Here is a 23928-nt window from a genome sequence, read left to right as displayed (position 1 = left end):
AAGTTGATTTATATAAAAGATTATTTCAGTATGGTAGCACCAGATTATGTTGCTGTTAGGCATATAAATGCAATAGAAAGTAACTTAAAATATATAAAGAGGATTAAGTAAACTTTCAATTTTAACTCTAAAATAATAGTAACATAATATTTAGACAATGTTATTATCATTTCTTATTAAGGACATAGAAATAGAAGATGGATATAGTCATTTTCCCCCATTATTCATTTCTAAATGGTATAGTGTGTCCCTGAAACATAGTAGCAGTTTAAGTATATTTATTGAATGAAATTTCATTTTTTTTGGATTAAAAATAATTTAAATTTTTTTTTAAATTTAAAAATAATTAAAAAAATTTTTTTTGCTCTCTTAGCAGAAAATGCACATGTGCTTTGGTAGAGGCAAAATGCTTGTCAGTACTTATCTATAAAGTTCATTTAAGTAAACAATTATTTTGACAAGAAAAAAAGAAAAGTTGTTCTAAAACAGAGATAGTTGTGTTTTAAAATTCCTTAGACCATGATTCAGAATATACAATGTTGATGATTTCTTCTTTCATATTTTATAGTTACACTTTGTGACCTAAAACATATAAAATTGTTAAGAAAATGAACTAAGTAAAATAGTTTATTGTTTTCTAGCTCAAGTAGTCAATGGAGAAAAAATAAATTCCTATCAGCTAGAGATGGTTGACTAGATGCCTCAGTGGTAATGAACTCTGAAGAGAGACTGTTCCCTCTTCCAACTCCACATACATGTCTCAAGAGACAGTTACGATGTACTTTTTTTCCCCACTGTCTAGATGTTTCCTTCAGCATCCTTTCTCTTCATTTTTGAGCTATTTATAGCATGTTAAAAATCCTTTCATAAACCTATCAGTTAGCATTAATTTAGTGTCAGACTCAGTGGTTCATTATACTTTGTTTTTAATGAACCATTTCTCCATCATTTTTATTTATTTATTTTTTTTTGAAGCAAAAATTTATCGGTACATTTTAGATATATATAATGATCTCACATTCATCATAGGGAATTTGTGCCTGTACATGATATAACTTGCTTATTCTTATTTTCTCATTCGCCTTCCCTCCCAACTCTTCTCCTTATTTACAAAAGGCTTGTTTCCATTTTTCCTTCTATTTTCTTTTTTTCATGTCCCTTTCCTTTCCCCTTACCCCTCCCTTGTTCTCTTCTCACTTGAACATTTTCTTCCCATTTCCAAATATTTATTATAAATTTTGTATCTATGGCCGTTTTTGGATTGGGTCTTTAAATTTGGGGAGGGGTCTGATTTTTTTTGAGTTCTTTCTATATTCTAGATATTAGTCCTTTGTCTGAGGAATAGCTGGCAGAAATTTTTCCCACACTGTGGGTTGTTTCTACACTCTTTCTTTTACCATGCAAAAGCTTTTTAATAAGATGAGATCCCAGTTGTGATTTTTTTGTGCTGTTTCCTATGCAATCTAGGTTTTGTTCATAAAGTCTTTGCCTGCACCATTGTCTTCAAGAGTTCTGCCTATTCTATCTTCCAGCAGATTCAGTGTTTCTATTTTAATATTTAGATGTTTGATTCATTTAGAGTTTAGTTTAGTGCGTGGTCAGAGATATGGGTCTAGTTTTAATCTTGGGCATGTGGAAAGCCAGTTTTTCCAACACCATTTATTAAAGAGGCCATCTTTCTTCCAGTGAGGATGGTTGGCTCCTTTGTCATAGATGAAATGGCTGAGTGGATTTGGAGTTGTTTCTGCATCTTCTAATCTGTTCCATTGATCCTTGGGCCTGTTTTTTGTCAGTACTGTGTTGTTTTTATCTCAGTAACTTTGTAGTATAATTTCAAGTCATGGATTGTGATGTACCCTGTCTTGCCTTTGTTGCCCAGAATTGCTTTCGCTATTCTAGGTCTCTTCTGGTTTGAAATGAATTTTAAGATTATTTTCTCTAATTCTGTGAAATATGTTATTGCTATTTTGATCTAGATTGCGTTAAATGTGTATAACAATTTTGGAAATATGGCCATTTTCCTTATATGGCTCTTTCTACCCAAGAACAAGGGATATCTTTCTAGCTTGTGATATCCTCTTTGATCTCCTTTTTCAGAGTACTGTAGTTTTCAATGTAAAGGTCTTTTACTTCCCTCGTTAGATTGATTCCTAGGTATTTCATTTTTTTGGATGCTATTGTAAAAAGTGTTGTTTCCCTAATTTCTCAGCGAGTTTGTTATTTGTGTACAAGAATGCTATTGATTTTTGAATGCTGACTTTGTGTACAGCTACGCTACTGAATTTGGTTATTAAATCTAGAAGTCTTTTGGTGGAGTTTTTGGGGTCTTCTATCTATTTTTTCTCCTTTTTGATGGTTGCACTTTTTGATTAAAATAAATGTACTATATATACATGTAAAAGAAAACGGAAATGAAATATTTTTAATTAAACTATTTGCTTAACAGCATATAAATTATATAGTATAATTATAAAATACAGTTCTGTACCATTTTCCTTTGCAGTTGCAAGTGGTTTTTTTTTTTTTTTTTGGTACCAGGGATCAAACTCGGGACCTTGCGCTTGCAAGGCAGGCCCCGGAACCACTGAGCTAAATCCCTGGTCTGCAAGTGGTTTGTTTTTAAATGAGTGGTGTTGGCCTTCTATATTGCTTCTTAGATGTGATACTTGTTATGCAGTTTTAATTGGATTCAAATTTGAGGTGTGGTCTTTATATTACTAACCTAGATTACACTTCACCTATTTATATAGGAGATTTTTTTCAAAAAATCTTTTAAAAAACATGCTTGTTAAAATTTTATCTAGTTTCTTAAATTTAATCTCCTCTTGGATTATTTATTAGTGTTTTAAAATACTTTTAAAATAGATAATACTGCACATGGTGTAAAAATACAAAAGGTGTTAATGGTTAGTAGTGAAAAGCAAGTTTTCCTTTCTCTCTTGTTCTTTAGCTCTGGGATTCCCTTAACCTGATTGCATTATCATTCTGACATCTAAGAAATTTGAGCAACACCAAGTGGTTAGATAGCATGCTTTCCAAATTTGAGTAGCTTTCCAAGGTAAATGTGAGTGAATTATTAAAATCTGAACCCTAAAAGAGCGGACAGGACACAAAAGTGCATGATTGCTGGGGAAATCTGAGGAGAGGTGGATGAGAAGGAGCTATTATAATGCCTCAGAGCTGCAGCACTGAACTTTCTCTGTCTCTGTCTTTGGAATTACATGGGGACACATGAGAATGATCTGACACCTTCCTTCCCAACTCCATGCCAGTATAGCTTAACTTCCCCTACTACATGTTGTTCTCCATTTACTATAAATTCTGGTAGAATCTATATTCTCTGAGACCATATATGTTACTTAAACTAGAGGTTTGAAGAAATACTACGAGAGGAAAATAATTTTAAAATATTAAGAGTGTCTTAAGAAACCTTTTCCCTTAATAATCAAAATAAATAGGAGGACTGACAGGAATGAAAAGTCAGAAATGAAAAAATAACAAGGGTGACCCAGTAGAATATTTGCTACTTAAAGAATGATAGTGATATCTTTGCATGGAGCCATCTACATTTTCTCAGTCGATTTTCAGTTTGCAGTGGGTGGCTGGATTTAGAATTATAGCCTATGACATGGAACATTTGTATGTGTAAAGCAATATAAAACTGTTTACTTACATGTCAAAAATACACAAAGTTGGCTGGGCATGGTGGCACACGGTTATAACCCCATTACTCAGGAAGCTGAGGCAGGAGGTTTGCTGTGAGTTTGAGGCTAGCCTGGACTACATAGCTGATACATGTAGAAGTAGTACAAGTATTAAAATTTAACCAGAAAAATAAGCATCAGATTTAGATCCTGGTTTGCTGTGGGCAGTGAGAGGAATGAATAAGTATGGAAGAGGGAAAAAAATGTTACTTCTTCAAATATCACGTTTTATTTTTAGTAAGTATGTAATACTTCTCTTTTTTATATTAGTGATTAAGTTATCAGAGCTGTTTTTCTGTTAGAACTATTCAGAACAGAATGTTTGGAAAATATTTCCAGATAAATTATTTAGTACCAATGTTACATTTCTGCATGTGAGCATGTAAATTATTTAATATATTAGCTAAAAATGATTACTTTTCATTATTTTACCATACTAAACATTTGTCACATAATCTCCAAAACCATCCAGGAGGGGGCAGCATGGATGTGTGGAAACAGCATGTCAGGCATGTTTGTGCCTTCATTTGACAATATTAGAGCCCTAGAGACAGTTATGATAATATGAATGGCATGTGACTAAATGTATGCTAGTATGGCTAATGCTCATTGCCAGTAATAGCAGTTAACAAATTAGGTTTTTCATTTAATAACTTAAGTTTTATTCTAAAAAAGTACTGAGACCTTTTGCCTAAATTAGCTCTTATCTCACATTTTTGAGCCTGAATTTTTATTAATTTAATTTGAATATCACATTCAAATAGCATTATTTATAATTATAGTAAAGTCACTAAAGCCAAGCAGAATATACTTTTGTTAGTACAAATTAAAAACAAGGAGTAGAACTGTTATTATTTTTCTAAAATACATTATTGTCTGAAACATTCTTTTTTCCATTAATGCTTAGATTCTGAGGCAATTTTTCTATGTTTTTATGCATTCAGAATCTCTTTTGAAATTAATTTTACTCTTTAAAATGAAATAATACATAGTAGTAAAATACAGATATTTTAAAAGTTGGTCTGGTCATCTTTCTGTGTCATTAAGTATATTTCTACAACATTATTTCTAGTGATATTCTGTAATTTATTGGACATTTTAAAATACTGCTTTTAGAAAATGTTGTCCTCTTACCAACCATGGGAATGAGAATTAGAATAGCTTAGTATTTTTGCATTTCAAGAATGAATTTTTGAATAAATTCTTATATTTGGAATTGATATGAAAGAGCATAATAATTTTTAAAGGCATTGGAACAGGTGTTGCCAGATTGCCCTTCAGAAGGTTAGCAGTAGGTTTGTACAGGCACCATTGTACTTGCCTAAGTCTCTGTTATTTTGTTTGTAATCTTCTCAACCTTGCTCATTTTCTAGGCATGTAAGTAATTATATGTAGAGTATATGTAAATATATATCTCATTCTTATTTAGAAAACATAAAAGATACCAGTGCTCTGTTGGCTGTGCACTCTGATCAGTTTATATTCTTTATAATTGCATGTTACTAAATTTTTAGACTGCTATCAAGTACTAACATATTCAAAATAAAATTATGTTCTGCTGTGTATATTATCTATATATTCAGTTTTATAGAAGACCCGCTCTCTTTTTTTTTTTTTGGTACTGGGGATTGAACTCGGGTCCTTCCACTTGTGAGGCAGGTGGTGGAACCACTGAGCTAAATCCCCGGCCCCCCCGTCTCTTATGTAGGAAATTGAAAAAATTAGTAACTATACCAAGGGACTGTCAGTAAGCATCCTCTTTTCAGTAGTGAGAAAGATGGATCCTTAGCCCAACTGTGCTGATTCTGTACCAGATATTTAAGAAATCTGAAATCCCTCTATTTTTGAAGAGTTCCTTGAGATCATAAAACACATGTTGGAAGTAAAGAAGGTTCCATTGGGCATGAAACTTACTTTTAGTAATAGTCACAGGTGATTGGTGCTAACCATTGTGAATGAAGTGGTTGGTTAAGTTGATGTTTTATGTTAGGGTGAAGAGAAAGGCATAAAGACTAATTTTTGTTGAGAATTGATCATAAGACAATTTCAACAGGAGTTATAATTGCTTTCAAAATGGCAAAAATGTTAGGAAGAAATGAATTACATTTTAGGTTGTTCACTTAGGTGCAGCACATTTTTGATTAGGACTGCCTCAGACATAGTCTCTGATAGAATTTAGTCTAACTAGGCTGCCAGAGTAGCAAGTAGGCAGCTATAATGCAGCATGATAAATATTACAAAAAGGTTTTTCCAAAGCTCTCTGGGTACACACCGAAGATCACCTTTGAATGGCTTTTGAAGACTTTCAAGGAAAACAATTGTATTTGAGTGTATTAATTTTTTAGTGATTTAAAATTTTTTAGTGATTATAAAATCATCCATGGTACATGAGCCGCCTCTGTCTGCAGACCCAGTTAGTGTTATGGTGTATATTGTGCAAAGGCTCTGGACTGGCTTGCACCTGATGGATCTGACTGAAATAGATAATGGTCAGCATTCAGGCAAAAGCTGGTGGGAATTTGGCAAGTACAGTGCTTCAAAATAATGACCAACAGATCAGAGTAATAGTTTTGTATGTGCTGTAAACTTATGTATGTGCTATATGTTTGTGAGTACGAGAAGGAAGGCTGTTTATTAGGAAAGCTACGTAATAAAGTATGAAATTGTACTGAAAGATAAAATATTTACATTCATCGAAAGAAAGATTTGCTAGGCTAATAAAATGAAATGGAAATAGAATGATAGAAAGTTCAGAGGGAAAGTATGTACTAAAACCAACACAAACAGTTGATGTTTATATGACTATTTTTGTTTTGGAGTTACCAGCAATGATTTGTCTTAGCCACTAGTGAAGACTTCCAAAAGAAGTAGGAGAAAATACTCTGCACACATCAGTGAGATACAAACAGACCTGCATATACAAACAGACCTGCATTTGTGTCTTCATCTTGTGGTAACTTTAGCAGATTACTTACTTAACATCTTTAGGCCCTAGCTGCACTTTCTGCAAAATGGTGGTTTTTGTCTTTAGAAATAATGCCTGGACTAGAAGAGGAGCTCATTAAATTATGATTATTTTTGTTACTATGTCTATATTCAGTTAACTATACCCTCATTTATATGATAAATACCTAAATCTGGGCAGTATGTTTATTCATTTCCAGTACTGAAATGACTGTATTGTGGATGTACAGTACTTTGTCCCTATGCAAGAACTTTTCATTTCTTTGTGACCCAACTATGGCCAGGTAGTTTTAGAGCCTTTGAAATTAGGGATAAGTCTCCTCTCTCTTCTTGTCTGACTTTGAATCTTTTTATTTGGGGGGTATTATTATTTTAAATTTATATTTATATCTATATATATTTTTAAGCTTTTTGAGACAGGGCCTCACTCAAACTCCTAACAATCCTCCTGCCTCAGCCTCCCAAGTACAGAATGTACTGAGATTACAGGTATGCACCACCATGCCTGGCTCAAAATTAATATATTTTTAACTGACACAGTAATTACCCATGAGAGATAGTGGAGTTTTTCATTAACTTTGCATCCTTTTATTGCATGCGATAAAACCTTTAAGATGCCAAGAGACAGCAGCTGTATAAAGAGGTTTTACTCTTTCTAAATTCCTTGGTAACTGTAGTCCTAAGTACCTTGTCTTCTTGCTCATTGCCTAAAATTAGCGTTTTCAACATCTTAGAGCTCATGTGTGGGTGGTTCCAGCGGGTTACACCTATTCAGCATAACCCTGGATGATGAAGGGGACTTTTGACCCCAAATATTGCTTTTCTTAGGGCATAAATTATGGAATAGGTGCAACTTTCTTGCCTAATTGTGGACCCTACAGGTTAGGTCTTAAAATTTTTTTGATATAAACTTAAAAAGCAAACCAACATTCCTTTTAAATGTATTTTTAGCATATGTTCTATTAATTTGCTGCTGGGAAAGAGACACATGGATCCTTTCAGTATCTCCCCTCATAACAATAGGGACAGAATCCATTAACCCAACTGTTACCAGGACAACAAGACAAGGTTTCCCGTGGTTCTATCAAAGGTACATAAATTAAGGTTTATTTTTTAAAGGATCCTTGTAAGATCAAGATAAATAGATTAAGGGGGGGAGTAGATTAAAACTAAATTGAGGAGTCAGAAAGCAGAAGGTGGTACCAACAGAAGGCCACCTAGAGGCCTCTGATAACCAAGGTTCTTTGTTCCAGAAGGGTGTGATGCCCACATGCGGCCCAAGGTTTGTGAGGCTGGCCAGGTTACGAAGCCACAGCTGACATGCATACAGAGTGCACTATTGAGCTGACTAAAAAAACCCTTAAAATATATTCTGCAGCCGGGCGTGGTGGTGCACACCTGTCATCCCTGCACTCAGGAGGCTGAGGTAGGAAGATCACTGAGAGTTTGAGGCCAGCCTGACCTACACAGTGAGACTTTGTCTCAAAAAACAAAACAATACAAAAGAAACAGTCCATACATACACACATACACACATACATTCTTCAGTACTTTGCAGATTTGACCATTTTGATCCGTAAAACACGTAAGTACATAATCGAAATTAAAGACAGAATTTTAATGTTTTAAAGGCATAAAATGAATACAGTAATAATTAAGTAAATTTAATAGAAAGAAGATCTAAAGAAATATTCAAGGAATGGTGGAAGGTGTTGAGTTGTTGAACTCATAGTTAGAAGTGCTATAAATATCATTAATATAATTATAAGATAATATGAATTATATTGGTGATTTTACAGATGGAACTATCAGATTAATTTAAACCACAGTATTAATATGAGAAAAAATAATGAAAGGAGAAACTAATGTACTGGAAGAATTATAAATATTTTAGGTAGATACTTTTTTTGTTTTTTTTGAGACAGTGTCTTGCTGTGCAGCCCAGACTGGCCTTGAACTCATGGTAATCCTTTTGCCTCAGCCTCTGAGTGCTGGGATTACAGCCATGTGCCACCATACCCAGCTAGGTAGATACTTAAACATTGGCAACACTTAAAAGCCCCTTCAGAACATAAAAACAGGTTTTTTTTGTGTGTGTGTGGTGTTAGTGTACTAGGGATTGTAGACCTCATACATGCTGGGCAAGCTATCTACCACTAAGCTATATTTCTAGTCTGAAATATAATTACATTTTAAAAGAATCTATGGTGTATAATGACCTAATGATGAAAATGATAGAAGTCATAATAACTACTATCATTTCTGTGTTCACAATATGTTACTCACCTTGTTAATTTCTGTACATTATTTAATTCATACAGCAATTCCATATAATGTATTGCTAGTAGTAATATTATACAGATAAACAAGGCTCAGAGCACTGACATAACTCATTTGTGTCACACAGACAACAAGTGTGGCAAGTGACAGATCCTGGTAGTCTGACCTGTACCCTAGCTGACCTCCACCATGCACCCCCTCCCACAGTCTAAGAATTGCATTTCTTCTGTTTTTTTGCTTTTCCCTTCCATCCCCTCCCTCCCTTCCCCTCTCCCTCCCTCCTTCCCTCGTTTTCTTCCTTTCTTTCTTCCTTTTGATAGGGGCTTTTTTTTTGTATTCTAGACTGGGTTTGAACTCATTATGCAGCCTAGGCTGGCTGGAACTTGTGATCTTCCTCCCTCAGCCTCCTGACTGCCTGAATTTCTGGTGTGCACCAGTTTTTATTACTGATTTACATAAGTAAATCTGATTTTTATATATACTTGACTATCCAGTAAGTTAAAAATTAAATTCTCTTTCACTTTGTAGGACAAACACTGTCATTCTTTTGAATTTGTAAATTTCTAATTTCCATTAGAGAGCTATGCATCACTCAGTTGTTTTGTAATTTATCTTTTTTTTTTTTTTTTTTTGGTACCGGGGATCAAACTCAGGACCTTGTGCTTGACAGGCAGGCGGCAGAACCACTGAGCTAAATCCCAGGCCCTGTAATTTATCTTTTAGTTTTTCTTTGATTATTCGAGTTTGGAGTCCTTCAGTTTTAGTTACCTTTTATCTTCTTTTACCTGTAATATATTTCTTGCTTTTTAAATATATCATTTTAACTCTAATTTTATTAATATATATTCTTTATTAAAATATGGTATTTGAAAATAGAGGTAATTAAAAAGGTAAAAGTTTACGTCCTGCATTTCTACATGTAAAAGAACCACAATGAATATATTTTGATATATTTCCCTTTAGCTTTTAAAAACCCATTTATCATGTACTTTTGCATATACATACTATAGATATAGTTATCTCTGCATATTTCACCTTAATTTAAAAATATAACAAATACATGTCAAGTTATATTTTTTCATGGATGAGCATATCATATTTATCAGTTCTTCTGTCTTGGATATTTAATTGTCTCTACTGTCTTCTTGGGATTATTTCCTTTGGAGAGATTCCTTGAATACTTTTTTTTCCATATTAAACCTCAGAGTTTTTGTGTGATTGATTATTAACATTTTTAAGGCTGCCAAACTGTCTTCTACCTCAGTACATATTTCATTGTCCCTTGCTATTCAAGATATTATTTATGTCCATGCTTAAGTTTCCACATTAGTATAATGGAAATAAGAGTAATACCTGGCTAAGAGGGTTATTGTGAGACTTTACTGAATTATTGCCAAGCATTTAAAGCATTAACTACTATAAAGTAAGAACCCATTAAATATATGGTGTTTGGATAAGTTGATAGGAGAAAATAGTATCTTATTGTTTGAATTTGCTTTTCTTTGATTCTTGGAGATAATGAAAATTTTAGTGAGCCAGGCTTGGCGGCACACGCCTGTCATCCCAGCACTCAGGAAGCTGAGGCAGGATCACTGTGAGTTCGAGGCCAACTTGGGGTACATAGTGAATTCAACCAGCCTGAACTTCATAGCATGACCCTGTCTCAAACAAAAACAACAATAACAAAAATTTTACCCGCTGGATGAGAAGTATTAGTGTTTGAATAAACTCTTAGAGTTACAGATTTGTTGTTGTTGCCATATATATTAGTTTTTTTGAGTCACGGTCTCGCTATGTAGTCCAGGCTGGTCTTGAACTCACTATGTAGTCCAGCCTGGCCTCAAACTATGGCAGTCCTCCTGCCTCAGCATTCCAAGTGCTGGAATTACAGATGTGCACTACCACATCCAGCAAATGAGCTCTTAACTAAAATACTAAGCTTATGTGGCTTCTTTTGTTAGATCTTTCTTTTGGTTGGTTATTTAGTTTTGAATTTTTTAGTCTACAGATATTTTTGGTTTTTATGTAACCCAACTTATATTTTTTTCTGTGTAGCTGCTTTCATGTTTTTAAAGCTTGGAATCTTACCTCTTCACTCCCAGAAATTTGATAAACCTTAGTTAAAAACAATGGCTGGAGTAAAAACAAACATAAAATATTTTATCAGAAGTTTATGTTTGTCCAATGGAGTAAGGATAAAAATAACATATTCTTCCCTAAGCTAACAACTTACCACGATGTCAGTTTTTAAATAAATCTCTTTTCTCTGGCAGGAGGCATCTTCTTAATCTTATCTTAAATTCTTCATATTTATTTGCTGTTTTAAAATAAGGAAGCAGTTGAAGAAAGATAAGTTTTTAATTAGCTTGCCGTTTTCTTTATGTTACCTTTCATATACAGCGAATAAAGGAAAATATTAAAAGTATTTGACCCCGCTATTCCACTGCTGGGGATCTTCCCCAAAGAATTAAAAGAATCATACCACAGTGATATATATGCACCCATGTTCATAGCAGCACAGTTTGTGATAGCTAAAACTTGGAAACAGCCCAAATGCCCATCAACTGGAGACTGGATAAAGAAAATGTGGTTTTTTTATAAAATGGAGTACTACTCAGCCATAAAAAATGAGAAATTAGAGACATTTATAGCTAAGTGGATGCACATTGAGGCGATACTCTTAAGTGAAATAAATAGGACACACATGTATAAATATTGAATAGTTTCTCTGGTGTGAGAAACTGAAAGTGTAAATAAGTACTAAATGTATAATAGGTAATGTGAAATAGGAAGAAAAGGGGCAAAGGGGAAAGAAGTGGGAGGGCTAGGGGAAAGGATAGAAGGGGATGGGATTAATATGAGAAAATGGAAAAATAGGAACAAAATCTTTGTAAATAGGGAAGACTGGAGGGGTTGAAGGGAGGGCTTGGCGAGGGTGAAAAATAAGAACCAAGAGAGATTATGTAAAGGTGCAAATTTCCAATGATGAATGTCATTATATTGTATACCTAAAATGTACCAATGATTAGAATGAATAATGGATAATGCAAAATAGGAAGAAAAGGTCCAAAGGGGTAGGGGTAGTGGGAGGGGCAGGGGAAAGGAAAGAAGGGAAAGGAAAAATGCTGAGAAATGGAAAAAATGGAAATAAAGTCTTTGTAAATAGGGAAGGGTGGAGGGCATGAAGGGAGGGCTAGGAATGGGGAAAAAATAAGAACGAAGATGCATTATGTAAAGGTACAATTCCCAATGAGAAATGTAATTGTGTTGTGTACCTAAAATATACCAATAAAAGAATGTAATTAAAAAAAAGTAGTTCCTAAAGGTCTTTATATTCATGTAGAGTGTAATTATTCAGTATTATATTGTGTACTAGTGTAATACTAGCAGTATTATATTGTATACATGATTTTATTTTCTAAAATAGGTATTAAAAACACCTTTCTACCTTTTTTTTTTAAAAAAAGGATAGATTTCTAAGAATTTTTAAATTTAGTTTTGGTCTGATTTTATGGAAGTGTGGAAATAAAATTAACATTTAATTTGATAGGGTCTTTTTTCCTTTCAGGTAGACTATTTAAAAGTGATAAATGATGCATCTTAACAGCACATTTATTTTCCATAGGAAGAGTTCTGGGAAGCACAAGAAATAATGATTAAGAGAGTAGTGGGATTGATTTATGAGCAAAAGAAGCTAGTCATTTATAGCTTGTCTAATGATGGGCATATTTAAAAGGGGAGACAATAGAATGTTCATATATTTAGAGAATATTCATACAAAAGAAGGAATTGTTATGGGTAAATACAAGATTGCTCACCAAATATGAAGAAAAAGAATAGTGTAGTTTAGAAAAGAAATTAGCAAAAGTAGAAAATAAAAAAGTACATATATTATTAACATTGGAAACTATTGGAAAGTGGAATCATCTCTCCAGAGAGGTAGTAGATGGGATAAACTAGCTGTCTCTAATTTCTGTAATTCATGGCAGATGCTTAAGAACAGGTTACATAGGAGGTTTCTGGGAATGGTTTAAAATGAAGTCTTGTAAAATGCATAAGGTCAGACTGGATGACCTAGGTGGTATATTCTGACTCTATCAGATTCTGTGATAGCTTGTGGCATTCTGCTGTTCAGCACTAATGTCCTGTGAGAATTATTTACTGGAAAATTCAGTGAGCTTTTATTTGGTGTAGGATTAGAATTCTTTGAAAAATAAAGATTGGCCTTGGAATATACTTGTTTTGGTCTATTTTCTTTCTTGCCCCAGTTATCTTAACATTTTTATCAAAGAAAAAATAGAATTTTTACTCGATTAAATATTCTAGTGCTTATTGTTCCTTTTTACTTTTAATTAGTGTTTGATATCATTGTATATATTGCTTCTAGGGCAGAATTAATTTGGTGAATAATTTTTACTTGAAAAATACTAGTAAGGTAGATAGGATGCTCAGTCCATGCTTCACAAGTTCTCCGTAACAATAAAATATTTTTAATGGAATTTATCTTAAGTCAATTGATAGCAGTGATTGCTAAAGTGGAAATTGTGAGACAATCAATTGGGGTATGGCAAGAAAATATTAGAACTATTATTTATTGGTTATTTTCAATGAGAAGGAATGTAGCTTCCTGAACACTTATTAGATGGATGGATGTTGGTACCTTCACTTGTGTCACACATCAGTTGGGCACTTATAACAAAAACAAAAAGCAAAAAAAACGAAGTCAAATATGATGGTACATGCCTGTAATCCTAGCTCTTGGAGGCTGAGGCAGGAGGATCAATTCGAGTTTGAGGCCAACCTGGACTACATAATGAGTTCAAGGGGAGCCTGATCTACATAGTGAGCCCATGTCTCAAAAAAAAGAAAAACAAAACAAAAAAAGATAGCACATATTGTTTAGGGCAAGGGTAGGTATGTCACACCAAGAGGGACAGTGCTGCTTTCACCTGGTATGCTTTCAGTTAAAATGTGTGCTTAGGGCCAGGGATTTAGCTTAGTTCCGCCGCCTGCCTCGCAAGCGCAAGGTCCCGAGTTCGATCCCCGGTACCAAAAACAAAAAAAAAGTTTTCTTAAGACATTTGCAAATTGTACTATATAATTCTTAAACCAGCCATCGCAAATCAGCAGAAAAAACATTGATGGAAAGTATTTTTAATGAAAAATAAATATCTGTTCATCAGCTACATTGAGTTTTGAACAAAGATCATTTGGTCAATCTGAAAAGAATGCAATTAAGAATAATTCCTAATTATATGAATTATATATTTACATTCACTAGTATTAGCGATGAAACTAGCTAAGAATATATATTGTGCCCTTGTACTAACTAAATTAACATGGAGTTATTGAGATATTTAAGAAAAAATTCATTTCATCTTAAATTTGTTTATATAAACTTTGAGTCATCCTTTATATAGCATACATTCTAAAAATTTTTTAAATGAATAGATGTGTAATCAAAGTTTGAATGTAAATGCTTTCCAAATAAGCTTAGTTGGTGATATGAGGTTCATGGTTTTTAGTTTTATCATCATTTTAATTACATCCATTAAATGTTTTATACATTATCTTGTTGTAATGACCTCAGTGTTAACTCATTTTGAGGTGACTTTTCCAAGTTGAAGTGAAATAAAGTGAGATGGAATGGTATTAATCACATTATGGAATTAGTTGATGTTCATTAACTTAAATCTCTTAGTAATAAAGGAATTGTGCTCATTCAACTCATTTGTGGGGAAGCTGGGTGTAAATCAGGAAGAAATATGAGTTCTAAAATATTCTTTAAGAAGTGCTTCTTTACAGTCGGGGATTTAGCTCAGTGGTTCCAGCGCCTGCCTTGCAAGAGCAGTTTGATCACTAGTACCAAAAAAAAAAAAAAGAAAAAGAAAAAAAAGAAGTGCTTTTTTAATAATTTTGAGGACAGATAAGAGAAAACCAAGTTAATTGTATTTTAGCAAATCTTTTAAGTGCTTTCATTTAACAGATAGCTGAGAATTATTTATCATTAATTTGTTCATTGTTTGAATTAAAATTGATACCAAAGCAGTGCTTGAATGGTTTTTTTTTCCTTTTACATTTAAATAGGCTAGACATTTGCTTTGTTTATACCATTAATTTGTTTTCACACAGGCTGCAAAGGTAACCATCAACTCAGAATTAATTAGTGGAATCAAAATTAATGAGGTTTTACCATATTGGGCCATTTCCACTCTAGGCCATTTTTTAAATAGGAGTTGGACTAGCATTTTCTTGCAAGAAGAAAAATTAGATTTATTTTAATCCATGTTTAAAAAGCAGAAAACCATCTTTTCTTGTGAGTTAAGTACCTCTAATAATTATGCTTTCTTGGGCTCAGTAATATTGATTTTTTGTTTTCATTCTTGATTATTTTGGCTATTTCAAGACTATTATTAATGGTAAAGTTAACTCTTCAGATACTTATTATTTACAGAGATGGTATATAATTTTTATAAATGACTGAACTCTTTGTGGAAACATTTCATTTACCAATTTCATCAACATTGCCCTGGAAAAAAGTGATAAAACTAACATAAGTTTAGGTAAATATATACATTAAGATTGCAACTTGTACAAGTGAAGAGTGAGAATTTTTGGAGTTCTAGCTCTTTTTATTAACCTTTAGAAAATGAAATCCCATAATCTTAATATTTTTTTTTTTGGTACCGGGGATAGAATTCAGCACCTTGCGCTTGCAAGCCAGGCGGTGGAACCACTGAGCTAAATCCCCGGCCAACCCCCATAATCTTTTAAAAGGTAGTCTTATGCTATTATTTAGTATTCATTTTATGTCCTTTAGTTTTACTATATAAGAGTTATATGATATAGAGCTTTTCTGTCTTATTGAAGATGGATTGCATTTTCTTTAACCTTAGAAGGGATCCACTTGCATTTCTGTGTGGAAGGTGAAAGTTCTGACAGTGACCTCACAAGAGGTTGGCATTGCCAAAAGTTAAGTTCCTCAGAGGAGTAAGAAAGCCTTTTTTGTTTGTTTAATAGCTCTAGTCCTCTCTCTGCTAGATTATAAACTATAGCAAGGAGATATTTGCCAGAAAAAGTGTGTATAGTTCAGTAGTTGCCAGTAGTTTTATTGTATCACTTCAGATGCTGAGATCTACAATTGATCATAATTTTAGAAATGCCTGATATAGTAAAGAATATTGGCAAAACTTCATATTGACTGATGCTTCATTTCTCTACTTTTTGGAGAGAGATGACCAGAGTGTATATGAACATTAATGAAATGAATTTGGACTTGGAGACTCGCAAGTAGGCCAGTTAAATTTGAGGCACTATTTAAGGCTTAGTTTATTTTAAAGAAGATTTTGGAGAGCACATGAGTCAGTGCAGGAGAATCAGAAGTAGTGATGAATGTGAATGCTGGCTTAGCAGTGCCTAATAAAAGAATGTGAATAGATTGAAAGAAATGCTGTATAGCATCATAGTCAGAGAAAAAGATCACTGTTCTCTGATTAGAGAAGTAAAATTAAATGCACTCTTGGAAAATTTATGTTCCAAAACAGAAAATAGTAGTTAACCCTCAATATAGCAATCACCCCTTTTTTATAAAATGAATAATAGATATATTTGACAAATCCAAGGTCAGTACTTATGATAATTTGTAGAAATGCAAAACACCCATTGTATTAAACTGACTTTTGTCTAGAGTTAGCAATGTGTGTCTTCTACAACTAATAAATATTTCATGTATTGTGAAATCATTGAAAGTAAGGCATTATGGTATGTGTGCATGTGTGGAAGCATGTGCACGTGTGTGTATTTGGCCAGTTTTATTCTACAGTATCTACAGTTAAATGATTTTTAGAGTGTGCATTTATTAATCATAAAACTAATTTTTGTGGGCCAGAAGTCAATTGCCCCTCAATTATTAATGTCTTTTTAAAAAAAATTTATTTATTCATTTTTGGTACCGGGGATCAAACTCGGGTCCTTGTGCTTGTGCAGCAGGCGAGAAACCATTCTGCTAAATCCCCGGCCCTTATTAATATCTTTTTTTAAGAAGGATATCACATTTTGTGTTTCAATTGAGTGTTTATCAAGGTAAATGAAATTTAACAAATGCTTAAGAAATTCTATGTAATGTTTTAATGAAGTTTAATAACATCTTTCTGAATTTAGTTTTCTTAGCCTTTAAAATTAGTAAACAGCTGCTGTCCTCATTATAGTGTATAAATTATTATATAATAAAAAAGTACAAATAAAGCTAACAAGAAATAAAAGTAAAACACTTAATGCCCATTTTATTAAGAAATTGACTTTAGGTTGTTTACAAAAATAAACATCCAGTAAAATAGAGATAGAGTGGAATCACTGTGAAGGGAAAATGAGAGGAATAAAAGAGACCACTGAGAGTTCTTAATTCAGCCCCAAATCCTACACTGTTAAAGAGAGAAAATGTAGCCCTTGTTTCTTAGCAGCCACAGTATAGAAGGAACTAGTTATAGCCAGGCATGGTGACACACACCTGTAATCCCAGAAATTGGAAGGCTGAGGCAGGAGGATTACAGCGAGTTCAAGGCCAGCCTGAACTACACAGTGAGACCCTGTCTCCAAAAAAAGGAACCTGTTATAGCACGCTCCCCCAAAGTGTATGACTTTAAAACTAAAGTGGTCAAACAAATTTAGAGATGAATGATGTTGTGTTTTCTTATAGAAATAATTGTGTTCACATCAGCATTCTAAGAGTTCTTGGAGGTTTTATGGTTAAATTCAGTGTCAACAACTACATAGCGTCAGTGTTTTCCATGCACATTTGCCTCTCCTCCCCCCCTTTCACCTAATACCTGTGAGCACTTCTCACTTGGGGAATCAGTGAGTATTGGTCTTTGTCTAAAACCAGTCTTTTTACTTAAGAGAAGTCCAGCAAAGTGAGATTTGACAGGTTTCTTTTTAAAATTCCATCGAAGGGAGCATATGTATATACAGTACCTACTGCAGTTGGCCTCTTCCTCTAGATATAACCACAGTATATGCAATAATCAGTTTTAAGACAGCTATTTTCATATGATTTCCCTCATATGACCTGAAAGCATAATCTATGTCACTGGAAAGTTAAGTTTTAAATTGCTTATAAATTGTCACCTAGGAATTTAAAGGCAAATTTAAAATTTTCTATATTGTAGATTCATTTCTTTGTTGCTAGTGAAAATCTTTCTTTTATTATTTGTATCTCATCTTGTTCTAAAAGGGAATTGAAAAGCAAAACCTAGAGATGAGCAAAAATCACACAGCAATGTTTAATTGGCTATTGTGTGGCTAGTTGAGGTGGTGCACCTGCCAGCGTTGTAGACAGGCTGTGAAGCAAGCAGGGATGGTGAAGCTACCATTAGTGTGAGGTGTCTGTGACTCCCAAGGAACAGTAGCAGCAGAGTGACTGTGAGGGTATTGTTTTTGAGCAAAGGTGCAGGAAAGAGCATGGCTCTAAATGACAGAATCACAAACAGAAGCCCTGTGGAAAGCAGCTCTGCAGCAAACAAAGGAAAGTTCATACTGGGGAAAGAGAACACATAAGAACAGATCAATTTTTTCCCAGCTTTTCCTGCTCACATACAACAATCATTTCAGTAAGGTCATCTTCAAATTTGAACAGAAGATTTTCCAAGACATCTTTCCCAGTCTTTAATCTAGGGTTAATTTTGTATTTTTTAAAAAGGGATTTCCATGTGAACTAGGTGTATTTTATGTGTAAAGGAAGAGATTGTTCAACATGACCTAATGTTGTGGTTGGTTTTCAGTGGCAGTGAATATATAATTAACTTTTATTTAAGTTGTTGAGGACAGGATCTCTTTTATTCCAAATTTAATCTAAATATAATGAAGGATTGTTCTTCTTTTCAGGCGAGAGTGCAGCACTGCATCTGCTCTGTAGCCAGTGACCATTCAGTGGGACTTCTAAGTTTGCGTGAGAAAAAATGCATCATGTTGGCATCTCGTCACCTTTTCCCTATTCAGATAATAAAGTGGAGGCCATCTGATGACTACTTGGTAGTGGGATGTTCAGATGGCTCTGTGTATGTTTGGCAAATGGATACTGGTAAGAATAAATGCCAAGCAATAGAAAGCTAAATGATTATGATCTCCTAAAAATTAAATTTTTTATATGACAAAAACCCCTGAAATATAAAAAGAAAATGCTGCTTTTATCTTAACCAGTTCTTTTTCTAAATATTCTCATCATTTTAAACCAAAAGATATTTAAGTGCCGTCTTATTTGTTGTACCATGCCAAATACTTGTGGAGCAGTTCATCAATCTTAAAAAGTGTATAATTGAAGGTAAAATACAGATGAGAATAAATATACAGATGGCAAATTATAAATGATTTGTGTGTAATTCCCAAGATAAATTGTGAGCAAGATGAAGGAACTATTTTTGTCTCAGGTTCTGAAAGAGTGGAAAAAGATGAAACCCTCTTGTTTGAACAGCAGGAAAGCAATCCTGGACAGGTAGTAAGTAATAATTGAAATGAAGGTTTCAAGTTATAGAGAAAACATGTAGAAGTTTAAGTTTTAGAAATTTTATATTTGAAGGTTGTAGTATAGAACAAATAATGCTTAGCTTAACAGTACAGGCAACGATACATAATGTTTATACACAGATTACCATGGTTTTCCCTGAGAAACGTTTAAGTGTGTCACTAAAAGTTTTTAATTAATTGTGCTTTTTGGGGAACACATTTGATTCTGCTTGTACAATCTTAACTCACTATCAGTAATTAAAAACTTTCTTTAGATTCCTAGTTGTATTATATAATATTTCTGTTTATTTTTTTCCTTTTCTTCACCTTTTGTTGTTTAAATAGTGCTTTTTGCAGACTATATACATATTTTTGCTTGTACTGTTGTGAAATAGGGTGTTCTCTTAAGCCTTTTTTGAATAAATAACCATAGACTGGAACAATCTTATGTTTATTATCTTCAGTTTAACTGGTGTACATAGGCAGTCTTAGAATAGGAGGAATTCTTGAATTCTGTCCGACTTCTTTGCATTTAACTTTTTTTTGGTCTGGTTGTAAAGGAGCTTCATGCTTTTTGTCAAATTTTAAAAGCACAAAAGCACTAGGAGAAGAAGACAAACCCAAGTCCTTTTGTTAAGTGGTAAATGTTAGCATTTTGGCACATTTGTTTCTTCTCTGCCTCTGAATATTTTTGAAAACAAAATTACTGTTATACCAAATATGTAATTTTGTGTTTTACTTTTGTATCCCTTTATATTATATTCTGCCTACTAAAATAGCATAGTCCTATTTGCTGGTTTGGTTCCACTCCCAAACTAAAGATACTCAGTTTGTCTTTGGCTCTGAAATCAAGCTGTTTGGTTTGAATTTAGCACTTACTAGCATTGTAACCTATTTTCAAGTTACATGACTTTTGCCCTCAATTACTTCATCTGTAAAATTAGGATAATGCTATTTCCTACTTTATAGCTTTTCAGGGAAATAGAATGAGATAATATTTCCCTGATGTGTGTATGCACATGTCTGTATAGTTATAAGTTTTTCTGTGTGTATACATGCATGTGTATATATTTCCAATTATTATTAAATATGCTGCTTAACTTGTTACTTTGTTGAATTTCTCAGTATGACTTTACCTACATTTAGAAATAATTTTTGTGGGAATTCATATTAAAGAAAGTTCCTATAGTAATAATGACATTTGAAAACACTGTATTAAGATACCATAAATATTAACTTGATAAAGAAAAAAAGTATGGTAAACTAGTCCAGAACTTGCTTAAATAAATATGATAAAAGAAGAAAGTATCATTTTCTTGAAAGATGCAAATACTGAAATATATCATACTTATTTTATATACTTTAAATATTTATTAATAGAATAGAATGAAATATAATTTTGTTTTTTACAAATGAGAGCTTCTGAAAAACAAAGTAGCTTTTCTAGTAATTTTTCTAAAAGGAAATGACAAATATCTCCAAACTATAGGAATACTATATGTTGTTGTCCTTACAACCATTTTAGAATAATTAAACCCAACTTATATTAAGCACAATATATACTATTGAAATTTTACCCTCTAACCTTCAGGAGGATTTGGATAGGCAGTCAGTTAATATGGCATTTTTAAATCAAGATAAAAATAGAGGAGCTGAGTTTGTTTTGGATTTCAACCATCGTAAGAAGTATATGTTCTTTTTCTTTGCTGTACAGGCTGTAGCTAGTGATATAAGGTCCCTGCGGAGTCAGTAAGGTACATCCTGAAGGTATTGACATTATTTATTTATTAAATTTATTTATTTATTAAATAAATAAAAAATGAACCCAGATAATTCAGATTCAGCCAGGGTTTGATGTATGAAATGTATTTAAACTCTGAGGAGATAATTGATCCTTCATCTTAATGTTTTAGGAATATATTTTCACAAATGAAGCCATACTACACTAAATCTGGTCATGCATTCTGGGGATTTTTCTATTGTTGTTTGAGTTACACTGATTTTTCATAGCTTAAAAATGCTTCAAGTGTTTTTTCCTTGCAGTTGATCTTAGCCAGAAAGCCAAGAAGTGATCAAGTGTTTTTCCTTTATACATTTATGTGTCATTTTCTTTCAGTTTTTTTCCCCTTCATATGGGTAGTTTTTTTTAAGTGTTGATTTCCTAATGAAATGAAGTTGAAACTAATAATATAAAATTTAATTAACTAGCGAGAAGTCCAGACTCTTGTTCTTTTATAGTGACATCTTTATTAGATGCACTAGCAATTTAATAGTGATCTATAGGCCATGGAAATTATTCTTTCACATCACTAAATAGTTAATTAGTCAGACACTAGCAACAATATTTGGCTAAATGAACCTTTCAGCTTCTACTTATGAACTTATTAAAGGTAAGCCAGTGACCTACATGGTGGCTGCTTCTACCTGGAGCTGTTTGTGTGCTTCAGGGATCAACTGTTTCATTCTTCACATTTGATATTCATAGTAAGTGAGCTTGTCATTCCCATAGACCTTTGACAAGGTCAGAACCCTTTCTATTTGGCAAATAGTAGAATCCTTTAAGTAAGACTAAGGTTACAAAATATTCTTATCTAGCTGTACCAAGCCCAGAGAACACATTCATCTGCTCATTTTAATCATCTCTGCTATATAACCCAAATGAAGCTGTCTTTTCCCCCTGTTGTTCAACCCAGGGAGTACCGATTTGCATCTCAAGCCTTTTTTTTTCTTCATTTTAGGAGAGGCTGGCCCCTAATTTACTATGTTCCTGCCTTAGCCTTCCAATGCCTGGGATTATAGGCATGTGTCACTATGCTGAGCTATGTTCCTATTTTATAGGTATAATTATTAATCTTACATGAATTCATAGCATTAATGCTTGACAAATATTGTTAGAAATTAATATATAAGGTCTTATCAACTTATTTTGTTCTTTTTCTTTTTATCTAGTTTTTGCTCCTCCAAGTTTTCTAATGTTCTCATTTTTAAACTGAATTAATGAAACGTGCATTCATATCATCTTTTTCAAATTAATTACCTAATCATAGCAGGGAATTATAAGTTGACGTATTTATGTCTGTTTAAAAATGTGTATGAAGCATATATAGCCAAAAATTTGTATCAAGCACCAAATTTTTGTACAAGTAAAGTCTATTTTGGAGACAAAGTCTCACTGTGTAGTTCAGGCCAGCAGTCACAGCACTAACCATGTTTGTTTTCTATTTTTGAGGATCACTGTCCTTAATTGCCTGATGGACATTGTTTGGAAAACCATTGTTTCATGTAGTGTCTTTTTTTTCTAAATTGTTTCAGGAAGAAGGGTAAATTTGATTTCTTATTATTCCATCTTGACCGAAGGGAGAAGTTCTTTCTGCTTATTTGAATTTTAAAAATCTTTAAAGATTCTGGCAGAATGCACTCTTTCCATGTTTTAAAAAAATTTTATTTTTAATAGGTTTCACTTGGGAATTCATTTTTTTCCCTTGATCTTTATTATTTCCTTTTGGCTTGTGTTGATTTCTTTTTTATGTGCAAATGTTTTATACCTTACCCATGATACGTGTGTGTGCTTTTTTCTTTCAAAGTCAGTTAACATCGGTTCGTCGCTACCATACAACCTTCAGACCCCAAGCAAATTTCTTTAGTTGTTAACTAAAGTCTTTTTTTGCAAAAAAGGATCTAGATTGGAATTGTGTGTAGTATTTAGTTTTATGACTCTTCCAATATAAAATAGTTCCTCAGTTTTTCTTTTACTTTAGAGACTAAAACTTTTTTTGGGCGGGTACCGGGGATCGAATTCGGGACCTTGCACTTGCAAGGCAGGCAGTAGAATCACTGAGCTAAATCCCTGGCCCTAAAACTTTTGAATATTACTGGCCAGTTCTTTTTTGAAATATTACTCAATTTCAGTTTGAGTCATGTTTTCTCATAATTATTTTCAGGCTATATCTCTGTCAACAACTCACAGACATTTTTCTCATTCTACCAGATTACACATAATTTTAATTTATTTCATAAGTAGTGTTTATTTAGATCACTTAAGGTAGTGTTTTCTTAATTCTTCACTGGAAATTTATTCTTTTTTTTTTCTTTTGTAATAGTAACCATTTTTGAGGTGAGATTCTTTGAAACTTTGTGTGTATCTGTTCTTCAAACTTTTAATTTATTTATTTTTGTCAGTATGGACCTTTGGATTGATATATTATTTAATGGATTATAATCATAAACTCTTATTTTGATGCTCAGGCTGGACATGGTCTTTGATCGATTGCTTTTGAGCACTGTCTTATTTTCCAGGACATGTAGATGATGTTACCTCTTCGCCTCCACATCCTTGTCATCCATCCGGTTCTGATACTGTGTTGCTGGCCTCTCCTCTCTCTCTCTCTCTCTGCCTTGGGATCTAGTCTTTTGTGTAAAGCCGCCCACCTATGTTGATGCTTTCCTCACCTTTCTTGGGCCCCAGACCATTCCTTTTTACTGT

The 23928-nt window shown here is 33.2% G+C and overlaps 1 protein-coding gene across 3 annotated transcripts in view; it reads left to right on the top strand.

The window, feature by feature from the left end:
* The window catches only part of Wdr7 (WD repeat domain 7), a 391751-nt gene that overhangs the window by 79725 nt on the left and 288098 nt on the right, over positions 1-23928 (top strand). For all 3 annotated transcript variants that reach the window (XM_013077256.3, XM_004858390.4, XM_004858389.4), the window contains exon 13: positions 18828-19023. In XM_013077256.3, coding sequence (XP_012932710.1) covers positions 18828-19023 — 196 coding nt within the window. The remainder of the gene's footprint in view (positions 1-18827; positions 19024-23928) is intronic.

Source organism: Heterocephalus glaber, unplaced genomic scaffold, assembly GCF_053883595.1.
Source record: "Heterocephalus glaber isolate CG9 unplaced genomic scaffold, H.glaber_assembly_v1.0 deba00000331, whole genome shotgun sequence".
In the NCBI taxonomy this organism is placed as follows: Eukaryota; Metazoa; Chordata; class Mammalia; order Rodentia; family Bathyergidae; genus Heterocephalus; species Heterocephalus glaber.
The sequence above is the reverse complement of the archived record's forward strand: the minus strand, read 5'-3'. Positions and strand labels throughout refer to the sequence as shown.